The sequence below is a fragment of the Manis javanica genome, chromosome 13 (assembly GCF_040802235.1).
Source record: "Manis javanica isolate MJ-LG chromosome 13, MJ_LKY, whole genome shotgun sequence".
Taxonomy (NCBI): domain Eukaryota; kingdom Metazoa; phylum Chordata; class Mammalia; order Pholidota; family Manidae; genus Manis; species Manis javanica.
In genome coordinates this window covers 46,535,631-46,548,107 of record NC_133168.1, presented here as the reverse complement: position 1 = coordinate 46,548,107, position 12,477 = coordinate 46,535,631, and the positions used below count along the sequence as shown (strand labels likewise).

Below are 12,477 nucleotides of genomic sequence, written 5' to 3'. Positions count from 1 at the left end.
TATAGAGATGGAGAATAGATCAGTGGTTGCCAGGATTTAGGTATAGTGGGAGCAGGGTAGGCGGGAAGAGGCCATAGGAGTCTCAGTGTAATTTATAAAAGGACAACATGAAAGAGAACTCTGTGGTAATGAAATAATAGTTCTCCCTCTTGTCATGCTGGGTACACAAATCTACACATGTGATAAAATGGTACAGAATTACATACATACTGTACTGATTTCAAATTCCTGGTTTTGATATTGTACTATAATTTCTAAGATGTAACCACTGGGGGAAAATGGGATGTAGAGTACATGGGGATCTCTCTACTATCTTTGCAAATTTATTTTGCTGTCTATGATTATTTCAAAATTAAAAATAATAACTACTAGATGATATACAATAGGTTTTTAAAGGCTTCCTTAAGGGAAATAAAATATCCATCTATTAAATATGTGTGCCTTGAGGAAAATAAGTCAGTTTACTCCATAAACTTTTTTTTGGTTTGGGAAGGGAGATGAGTTTTTGGTGATGTTTACTGTTGAACAGTTACATAACATAAAAGAAGATTACATCGCTTATGCAAAGGCATTAAAGAGTTAAATACTTAAACTGTACCTAGATTTCACTGTACTTATCTTTCTTCAAATTAAATTGATTCCATAGTTTGTTGTGGCTAAATCTAAATCCTTATAAATTCTATGAAATATATCTCTTCAAGCTACTTAATGCAGTAAGATTTCATTTTGATATGTAAAACATTTACAATACCAACAAAATAGAAATAAAAGGAACTAGAGGCCACTTGAAATGAATGAAACATAATGCCTCAAAAAAAAAAAAAGTTACATGGTCCTACATGCTTGAGATATTTCAATACTGGTAAAAAAAAATATACAAATACACACATACCTCTACTAACCAAGTTTAATAATACACAATATTAGCTGAAAACATAAAAACTGCTTTCACAATCTGTCACCACCTAAAACAATACACCATATAATTTTCAAAATTGTGTTCTTTGACTTCTCTTTTTTTGACTTCTAACCTCTGCTCTTCTTTAGAATTACCTGTGAGGGGGGAAAAAAATGAAGATTCATATTATGCCTATGGCAAATAAAACATAATTCCTCAACAAAAAGTTAAATAGTCCTATGTGCATAATACACAACACTGAATTTGTAAGATCAATTTGGAAGGTGATTAGGGAATCTTTTGCCTTATACTTGGTCTTGACTTCTCAATCTACTTCTCTCAAAGAATGTGAAACATGCCTATATTCTCAAAATCTAGTTTTAGGAACACTTATTAATGTCTTCTACTCTAAGCCAAAAGTATCCAGATTAATGGTTCCCAGCTTGAGGTCTGTAGACAATTTAGTAGTCCAGAAGTTTAAAAATGTTCAAAAACTTAAAGTACTATTATAAACAAGGTTTTAACAACCATAAAGCAAAACAAATCCACTCCAGCACCAACTTTCTCATGTATTAGCTGGACTTACATTACCTTAGAAACCAAGACTAGTCATCTTAAACTGGAAAACTTGTTAGGTAGACAAGTTTCAAAACATACAGCCCATGACAGAAATAAAACAAGATCTTTAGTTATAAAAGACAGGAATCATTAGACCAGAACATAACCAAATTGTTTTTAAAAAACTGGTCTTCCTTTGGGTAAACATGCTTAAAACTTATTAATAAAAACAAAAAAACTCTAAATTTAAAACATACACCCTTCAAGCTCTTAAGCCTTGCTTTACTTGGAGAAAAATACTTAAATTGACTTAGAAATTTGTTAGGATGCTTACTAATGCAAAAAATTTTATGACCCCTAAAAAAATGCCAGGTCATGCACATTTCTAGGCTTCCACAAAGGCCATCAAAGATAAAAATAGGTCTATACGCTAGGTCAGTACTTCCCTGCTCTACAAAATGATAGGTGGTTTATATACTCAAAACTTTTAAGTGTTAAATTAAATGAAGTTCAATATGTATCCTTACTGCTCTACTTCTCATAACCTTTCATAACTTTACATAATTATAGTTACATAAAAAAGATAATCAGATTGTGGAAAGCTGGATAAAGGGACATGGGAACTCTTTATTTTTTCACCTCCTACATGTCTATAATTATTTGAAAATAAAAAAATAGTAAAAACTCTACAAAGAAATGGACTGTAAAAATGTTTCTCCTACATCATCCCCAAGTAAACCACGGTTGCCAATTTCTTCCATATTCTTACAGAAACAAGCTCTTTATATACAATACATTGAGACTATTCAAGGAAGAATAGTATGGTATCTAAACTAATCGGACCCCCAAAGCTTTTCGTGATGGGACATCTAATAACATCAAGTGGAAACATACAATTTGGAGAATGTATTTGGGAAAAATTCTGCCCTAGGCATCACATTCTTACATCATAAAGAAACACCAGTGAGAAGCCATCTCCTCTGCTTATTTAAGAGATTTGATTCATAAGTATCTCAAATCTCAAAGACAAGGTTAGAAAAACAAGTACTTAGGTGATTAGGAAAACTGTAATGATCAAGAATAAAGTTTTGATAAATTTCAAGGTGATTAAACTTTTGCTATACATTATAGCCTACTACCTATCAGACAGCAAACATTCATTTTCCCCTAAATTGTGATAAAGCAGGGGCCATGAATCTATCAGTAATCTATAAGATATATAAAAAATAAAAATAAATCTAACTCCATAATTAAAATCCACTAACATGAAAACAAAAACATCAACCCAGTTAACAAAGCTGAGCAAGGAATCTAAATCAGGCAGAGCTGGTGAACCAGGTGACACTTTTTAAGTTAATTCTTCCTCAAGAAAAGAAAGTAGGATTTTACCTTTGCTGCAGCCTGTACATGCTCCTTTTTGATGACTCCACACTTATTCTCAAAAGCATTTGTCCTGGACTCTTCTGCTAATCGACGAACAAACAGTAAACAGTTCAAATGCATCTTTAAGAGACAAAATTCGTTGAGAATTTTAAACTCCAACATTGGTGCTTTGAAATAATGACTTTTAAAAATAAAAGATCCCAAAGTTTAATGTTGTACTATTTACTACTGTGATTAAGTCAATTAACTTCTATTTAAAGGAACACAAAATTCTGTTTAACATAGGGTCCATCTTAGATTCCCTGCAAAAGAGACTTAGTTATTGCAATATATGAGAAAAGACTATGTAAGGCCAACAAAGGCCACAGTCAGTAACATTGTAAAGCATCATTATATCAAAACTTATCTGGGACTATCACATCACAAATTCCTGCTTCGAATTCCAAATAAATTTAAATTTATAATGTAATTTAAAATTTCCCCAAAATTTAAAATCAAAACATACGGACAACTTTACTTAAGGCTAATCATCTCTCATTCTACAATCCAAGGTCTAAAGATTTTTTAACCAGATATTTAATTTGAAATAGCTATTCAAAAACATTAATAATTGAAATTCTAAGTTTACTGAATTGAAAAGTATATGTATAGAAGTCAAGTTACTTGTCATCCAACAATATCAAAATAATATTTACTATTAATAATCTTTAAGTCTCTTAAGAAATTACTTAAAATATATAAGTAGACAGTACAAAATTTAAAAGTCCATGAAGGACTGTGGTTATGTGACATGTTAGCATTGTGGGAAGATGGGTAAAAGGTATATAGGGATTCTCTATTATTTTTGCCACTTCTTGTGTATCTGTAATTATGGCAAAATAAAAATATAAAGCAAAAGAGTCTACAAAAAGGTAAATTGTCAAAAAGAGTCCCCTTCCACATTATCCCCCAGTCATCCATGGTTACCCATTTCTTGCATATTTTTACTTTACTTTACATATAAGTATATTACTTGACACACACACACACACACACACAATTTAACCTATCTACATAAGTACATGAGCATTTTGCTAAGTAATTAACTCAAAAGTCACCACCCAAACCAAAAAGTGCTATTCAATCTACATTCACACATCTTGAAAACAGTTAAACTAGTGCACAAAATTCAAGCAAGAGAATGTAATCTGAGCTGCAGTCCTATCTCAATTCTCCCTCCAGGATCACATCTAGTGCTCTTCTATTCAAATTATTGGTAACATCTTCCCCATCCTTTGCTTCTATCAGATACCTGAAGTCACTATCAACTTGGATCCAAAAAAGTATTATCTTTAAACATACAGTCTCTTTGGTCATTTACTTAATAGTACACACACTTTACAGTTAGAACAATATACAAAACCTAATTCACTATCTTTTGTACTGCACACAGCCACTCCCCCACAGTTCATTAAATGTTAACTAGGTAATGTGGTGCTTTAAATTACTTATATTATGCAGAAACCTTAAGTTGACTGTTACAGATGTTTAAGAATGCTTTAGTAATTATCTGGTGAAAATAGGGGTTTGGAATTTAAATTTAATCAGACAAAAGAACTTACCGATGGAGATATTCTTTTGGTACTTTTTTGATGTACTGTTTTCTTTAATTCTCACAAAAACTATGAGATAAAACACCCTATTCAAATTCTTTATATTATACCACATCAGTTTTTTTTTCAAGCTTTCAATGATTATCACCATTTCCTTTGCAACAAAAACTATTCCATAATATGGCACAATTGCCTCTGTTAATCTGTATTTTCTATTTCTAAAGATAGCTTCCAGATGCCCTCAGAATAAATTCTTTAATACTGAACACCACTTGACAAGCTTTTCCAGTTTCACCTCACTTTTCTCAGGTTCCACTTCTATACTAGGTCTTCTGACCTTCTTTCAGGATTCAAATGCAAACCAGCCTACTGACATTCTACTGGTTTGTAAACTCTGAGAAGTCCAACCCCCACCTCCACCACCAGTATGTAAGGTTATGTAGATCCATGGCACCCTGAGTTTCCTATCACCATACACTGTCCTCCTCGATATAGTATAATGACAAAAACTATGTCTATCTCCTCAACATTGTATCCCGAGTGACCTTTAGCCCATGGCCAGTATATAGCAGATAGTCAATAATTATTATTGCATGAACAAAGATACCTCCACATTTCCCCAAATTAGGCAAAAAGTTTTTAAGTCAATCCCACATAAACTACATTCTGTTTTGAGACTTGGCTCATGCTATTGACCTACATAGAAAGTCCTTTCCTCTTCGTGGGCATGAGCCATAGATACTAAAACAAATTAGTATTACTTTTTCTGATATCACAGCATTTTTTAAGCAACCCATTCTTCTGTCATAAACAGTTAACTGAGCAATGCCATTCAAGGTCACTAAGGTTTAAATTAAAATGATCAGAATAAAAGTTTAAGGTATTATGTAGGTATTCAAATTTCAAGAAGATAAGCCATTCCATCATGAATTTACTGTGGGGGGAAGGGGTTAGTTTGCTTGAAAGGTGAATCAAAACATAATTTACAAAGAAATACACATTTCTTTACAGTCTCAACTGATCAAAAGACTAAGCCAGCCTGACCTCTTCCTCCCTTCATCATAGCACTTTGAATTTTACATAGACCATAAGCACCCAAATATTTGCACAGCATTTTTCAGTGGTAACTAAAAACTAAATGAACCACGAGAAAGCTGAACAATTTATTTCAATTAACAGATGTACTCATTAGTACTCCCTGGGGATACACAATTAAATGAGGCATAAAACAAAAAGTCTGTGTAGAATAACTATGAACACAAGGAAATTATGAGTACAATATTTAGAAATAACAATCCATATATATGTATATCAAGCATTCCAAACACACACGGTGAATTCCCAGCATTAACTGTACACTCAGAATGTTTCAGGTATTACAAACACTAGGAACACAAAAAGTTCCCAATTCAAAGTTGCTAGTACAATGGGAGAACCAACCCATAAAAAAATTGGAGACAATGTGTGATGATAGATGACAGAGGAAGATAAAGTTGACCCTTTCTAATATTAAGGAAGGCTTAACTGAGAGTTGCACTTGAACTCGATTTTGAAAATGGTGTTTGCAAAGTGGAGTAGAGTGAGGACATCTTCAGGCAGAAGAAATATCATATATAAAAGAGAGCATGAAAGTTGATTACTTTTGTTGTTAAAAATAATGGTAGGCACAAAAGGAGACTGGTAAAGGTCCTTCCCCTCAAAAGGTTGCACAGCATTGAGGAAAAAAATGAAAGTGCCTGTGGCCAGGATTCTCACCCGGCCCTGGTTGGCTAGCTCACTAAACACATGTGGGCAATACGTTGCTATTGACTCTATATAAAGAGCTCCGCCCAGCGGTCTGGGCGACACGGTGGTATGGATGCAAGACTGCAGGACAGCGGAGCAGAAGCTGGAGTGGTGGCAGCACCGAAGACAGAGGCCCAGAGGCATGGCTGCAAGGGACGACTGTGCAGGCAGAGAGGCCCAGGGGACAGCTGTGCGGGACGGCTTTGCGGGCAGAGAAGCCCAAAGGCAGAGACCAGCTTGCTGCATGCAGAGTTGCTCTGAGTGAACGGGATTCTAGTGATTGACCTGCCACCATGGAAATATAGCTGGGTTTAACCCTTTCACCCCAAGATCCCTTTACTGTCATTTTCTTTGGCACATTGAATCCATAGGGAACTTGCCCGGGGCTGAAACCCATTAGCAAGACAGCATACTGGGAGACAACACTGACATGTGAAACTCTTAGAGAAGAGTAACAGAGTCCCAACAGCTAAATTGTTTGATGCACACTCTTGAAACTATCAAAGCTCAGAGATAAAAACTGACTACTTAACTGTAGAAAAGTTTAGGAATGATGTGGGCTACCTGCTGGGTAAGATTATGAAGTGTCAGGGGCAAGCAAAAAACTGTAAGCCAAGAAACCAGGGTGATGCATGGTATCTACAAGACGATGGAAAAGAAATGAATACAATGAAAGCTAAAGACAAGCATACAAGGAATAGATAATGGCCAAAAGAACTTCCTTTCTCCTACTACTGCAACTGTTTGGAATCTCACCTCTCCTTTGTGCTACCACCTGGATCCTGCTCCATAATAGAATCCACCTGCCATCAGCTCACTTTGGGGCATATAGGGGTAAATGTAGGAGGATTCTGACTACTTTAAGAAACTTGCCAATCTGCACCAGCTGGTAGTCTCCTAGATACTCTTGAGCAGGTACATTTATTCCCCCTCCATTTAGAATCCCAGCACCAGTGAAAACTCCAGAATAAATAACCTAAAAATGTTTTGCAAATCAATTCCACTTTAACCCAGCTTACTTGTTCCACCTTTACTACCACCATGGTAGGGGAATAGGAGTGTGCACAAAACAGTATATTTTTTTTTACAGGGTCTAAGAAAGGACCAAAAAAAGAGAGCAGGAAATATTAGAAGGGCTACTTTTCCAAGGAAAAAAAAAAGTTTTGGCTTCAGACACCAAATAAAGGAAGAGTGAATACAATTCTACAGTAGTATAGACAAAAAAAAAAAAAAAAGAAACGCTGCAAGTAGGCAACAGATGGGGAGACAGTAAAGCAAGAAAACAATGTAGCTTAAGAACAGATGGAATTATGCATTCCGAAGACACTCTCCATGCCACATGCCTTTGTTAGCCAGTTTTTCATCTTGGCCTCCTGGTAATTAGGTGCCCACTTAACAATGCTCCTTTACTCAAAGGGCTCTGTGACAAGGACAGAAGGTGCCTATGGTTTAAACCTAGAGAAACAGTGTTCATCCTGCTGAAGGGATGTATGTCCCAGGCATTCAACACAAACACTCCCAATTTATTTCAAAACAAATATTACACAGCGATATGGCTGTAGCTATTTATTAGGTGATGATACTGCAGGTATTATGAGTCAAAGTATTAGTGGTTTGGCTTGAAAACTGAACAGGCATTCTATTTGCCTAGGAAAATGAACACAGTTCCAAGCATACTGCTTGAAAATAAACTTTTGGATAAGGATTAAAATAATAAGCTAAAGTAGAATAGGGATATATGTTTGATTAACGACGCAAAAACAGGGGGAAAAGAGGAAGGCAAGGAGAGGCACTTAAAACGCATGGCAGTAACGCCTTTTACAACAGTTAAAAATAACCCAGCCTGAATTCCAAAACCTATTTTAAGATTGTATCTTTCACACTTTTCCCCTGACTGTGCTCTAAAATAGTGATGTTTAAAAGCTATAAGCAGGAGCTTCGTTTTCTCCTTAATTGATGAGGCTAATAGCGTCCGGTTAAAAAACAAAACAAAACAAAACGTACATTTCAGAGAGCCCCTGTATACACAACTAAGCGTCAGGAATCTGGGCCGCCACGCCAGCCCGGGGCAAACCTGCCTAATCATGCAGGCCTGAAAGCTATCCCTGCGCGGGGCGGCGAAAGGCAGGCCTGGGTTATTTTCCCTACCTCCTCCTGCCCCACTCCCAGCCCCACCAGGGAAAGAATCTCACCAGTAAGTCGCCTCTTGACTCTAGACGAAGGTGAGGCTTCCATCGCTTGAAGACGCGCTTTAGAAAGCCGCGGGGAGCCTTCCGCTTTATCCGCTTTCTCTGGGAGACTGTCGCGGACAGAGCCATCCTCTCGCTCAGGCTCCAGCCGCCTTAGCTTCCGAGATCCCCCAGCACCGAGCCGGGGTTCGCGCCCGCTGGAACAACTAGAACAACGCGGCCGCTCAAGCGCTCCCTCCGGCCCGGAGATCCCGACTGGAACATTCGAATCCGCCGCCAATGGAGCGCGCCCGGCGCTCGGTAGTGACGTCAGCCCGCGTGAGCTCCGCCCCCGGAGGCGCCCGGCTGTTGGTAGAATACACCCACCCCGGGCGCCGCGGTCTGCGACGGAGAGCGGAAGCTACCTTTCGTCGCCTACTGTGTTGTAGCTGCCCTACTGAACTATTTCTCCTATGTTCCATAGACATGTTGGGAAATCGTGGGAAATGCTGGTATGCCAAGGCAGCTACACTTGCTGTCCAGGCTCTCACGCTATGCTGAGCCTAATATCCATGACTAAAAAGTAAATGAATAGAAGTTTGTGATGTTTTATCAAGATTCCGAAAGAAACAGTGCCTTCTTAGCAAGGCATGTTTTTCTGATATTGACAGCTAACACTTTACACCTTCACATAATTTCATCTGATCATACCCGAGGTCTTTTCATGATTCTAGCTTTTCTTGACAAATACTACTATCTTTAATTTTAAGGCCTTTGTCACTTAACTGCAAAACCTTCAACTGTAGTTTAAATGCTACCTCATTAAAATTCTTCCTATTTCTCCAAGCAATTAACTTTCCTATCTTCTGTGCTACCAGTACAAACAGTTCTCAAACTCCATCCTGTGTGTATCAGACAAAACCCCACCCACGCGGTCTGGATGTGACTTGAGAACTTGCATTTCTAACAAGTACTCAGGCCATGTTGGCGCCGATAGTTTGAGGACCACTCTGAGATCACTGTGATTTTCCTCTAATACTATCCATGTAATAACTGTTGTGATTTCAATATTCACACAGATGTTCTTTCTGCTATCTGGCCTTCCATTTCCAAGCCCTCCCCTCTGCCAATAATCTCATCTTTCACCCTGTGAGCCACTCACACCTGTGGTCATGCATTGCCTCGTCATTATCAAATACCTTACATTTCCACATTCTCAATTCAGTTGTCTCACTCTTCAACCTCATCTCTGAGCTTTTGAACTCATTCTCTCCGGTATCCCAATTCTAACAATTCTTAGATGCCACTGGGATCACTGGGATCACTGGGAACAGAGGGAGGGGGAGGATCACACATGCATATTTATTACCAGTGCTCATTATCATCAATAATAATTGCTACTATTTATTAGGTGACAGGCACTGGGATATGGGTTTTAAATATATTTTTCTCTAACCTTCACCATAGCTGTGCAAAGTGATATCCCTGTTTCAGTGATGAGAAAACCAGGGCCCAAAGAAGCTTAAGTAGTTCACCCATGGTCATACAGCTAGAAAATGGAAAAGCCCAATTCAGATCCAGTTTTGTCTGATTTCAGAGCCCAAGTTCTTTACACGTTGTGCTGTTTCTGTTTTACCATATTTAGCTGGTGTCTTCTCAGTCTATGAAAGAGCTACTAAAGCGTTTCACACAATCTAACTAGTAGTGGGCTAAAAAGTAATGTAGGTGGGTGGAAACCAGAGAGCAGGATTCACAGAGGACTTTACATTCATCTGAATTTTTCATACCTTTTACAATGAAAATACTTTGTTTAAAAATTTTCTACTATTTAAAAGGATGTTTAAGTAGGATATGAGGGCAATAATTGCATTTATAATAAGTCCTTTCTTTTCCTCAAACCTCTGTACTCTCCCTACCCTGTCCTCACCCTCAGTTGATGACATTGCTTCACTAACAAAACAGAAGCACCCATAGCCTTTTCACATGCTCGCACTACCACACCTACACACCAGTCTCTACCTGCTCCCATGCATGAACCATCTACCTAAGATGGTTAACCACTCCACTTGTGCCCAAAATCTCAGTCCCCTACTCTTTTTGAGGATGTTCTCCAGTAATTCCTGTCTCTTCTATGTCATTAATTTTTCTTCTTTGCCAAAATTTTTTACATCTACACACACATGCTGTCTTATCTCCAACCTTTTAAAAACCCTTCATTGATCATGTCTTCAGCTCTTTCTCTTTCACAAAAAAAGTGGGAAGTGTTAGCTAAATTTGCTGTTTCCAGGTCCTTTCCACCCATTACATTTGAAGCCACTCCGATCACATTGTTGAACCCAATTCTCCACCAAAATTGTTTTGGTTGACATGATTAATAACATAACACTTTTATATCCAGTGGTCAGTTTTCAGGCTTCAATTTCTTTGACTAACCAGGAGTATTTGTTGGATTTTGTGATCTTTCCTTCAATAAATATTTTAATTGGATACTATTCTCTTGGTTTACCTCTTACCTGATGGCCCTTCAGACTCCTTTTCTGGTTCCTCCTTTTATCTTTTATCTCTAAATCACAGAGTACTCTGAGACTTAATCCCCAGATTTCTTCTCTCTACACTCTCTCCTTATGTGATCTCATCCAGTATTATGGCTTTAAATATCAAATTTACATTATCAGCTGATTCTCTTCCCTATTAACACAACCAGAATTAGCTCTGGGTATGCGCCTATAACCCCAAACATGCTCCTCCCACCCACCTCTCGATGACACTTCCATATTTCCAATTACTCAAGCCAAAATCTTGAGATCAGCCCTGGCTCTTCTTTCTCTCAGCCCACATTCAGTCTTTCACCAAATTCTGCCTGTTCAACTTAAGAGTATCTGATCACTTTTGGCCCAGCCACCATCATGTCTCACTTGGATTACTGCAACACCCTTGCAGTGCTGGAGGATTTCAGCTCCTGGCAGGTTCACTCTGGATTTGGCAAGAATGAAAAACAACAACAAAGCACTGGGAAAAGGGTTCATACCCAGTTTTATTTTCCAAGCAGCTGGTTGAGCAATCGATTACATTGGCAGCATCCACATGCAGCAAGTCTGTAATCCACAGTCACAGAGCACTGGGAAGAGGCCCTTATATAGCAGCACAGACAATATCAGCTCATTGCCAACTTGTGTGTAAGCATGCACCTGCTCAGTAGGCCAAGTATTACATAAGCATGAGATAGCATTGCATTTGTGCAGTGGGTCCGATGAGCATCCTGTCTATGGGAATTTCCATTTTTCCCTACAACCCTCCTGATGGTGTCAGGAGAGCAATATTTGACTGAAGGCCAAAAATCCTAAAATCAAAGTATCAGAAGTGCTGCCTGCCTTCTGGAGGCTTTAGAGGAGAATCTGTTTCCTTGCCTTTCCAGCTTCTAGAGACCACTTCCATTCTCTGGCTCAAGGTCCCTTCCTCCCTCTTGAAAGCATATCACTCTATCATCTGTCAAATAGCACATCTTCTGACCCTGATCCTCCTGCCTTTCTCTTCTGAGAACGCTTGTTGTTATATTCAGCCCACCCACATAACCCAGGATAATTTTCCTGTCTTGTCAGTGGGTTTCAGCCCTGAACAAGTTCATTATGGATTCAATGAGACTGAAAAAATGACAGTGGAACATTCTTAGGGTGAAAGGGTTATACTCAGCTTTATTCCCACAGTGGCAGGTCATCACTAGAATCCCATCCACTCAGAGCGAGTCTGCACACACCAAGCTGGTCTCTGCCTCTGGGCCCCTCTGCCCCCCATCCCCTACCCCCATCTCAGTCTCTCCTCAGCACTGCCACCATGGTCTTGAGCAAGCCGACCAGGGCCAGGTGAGAATCCTGGTCATAGGAACCTTCATTTTCTCCTCACCATAAAAGTTAGAATAATAAGTGGAGTATGAGAGTAACAATTTTATTTATCCCTGTAATGAAGCATGTCCTACACATTATTTGTTCTCAATAAAACTATGATATTGGTAGGGGGTATGGATGTTATTATATCTATCTTACACTAAATTAAATAACCAAAAACCTTGAGTGGCCCAAAGTAAAAGAGTTTGTGT

General features: G+C 38.3%; 1 protein-coding gene across 2 annotated transcripts; it reads right to left on the bottom strand.

Moving 5' to 3' along the window:
* Positions 1 to 893: 893 nt before the first annotated feature.
* Positions 894 to 8,717, bottom strand: CENPW (centromere protein W). Of its 2 annotated transcripts, XM_036993840.2 has the most exons (3): positions 8,409 to 8,702; positions 2,846 to 2,959; positions 894 to 1,053 (listed from the first exon to the last, which is right to left on the bottom strand). In XM_036993840.2, the coding sequence occupies exons 1-3, from the start codon at positions 8,532 to 8,534 to the stop codon at positions 1,027 to 1,029; spliced, it is 267 nt and encodes an 88-aa protein (XP_036849735.2). In that variant the 5' UTR covers positions 8,535 to 8,702; the 3' UTR covers positions 894 to 1,026. The 2 variants fall into 2 exon arrangements, with proteins under 2 accessions (XP_036849735.2, XP_017531714.1); XM_017676225.3 differs by lacking the exon at positions 894 to 1,053 and having other exon boundaries at positions 2,842 to 2,919; positions 8,409 to 8,717.
* Between the last annotated feature and the right edge of the window lie 3,760 nt (positions 8,718 to 12,477).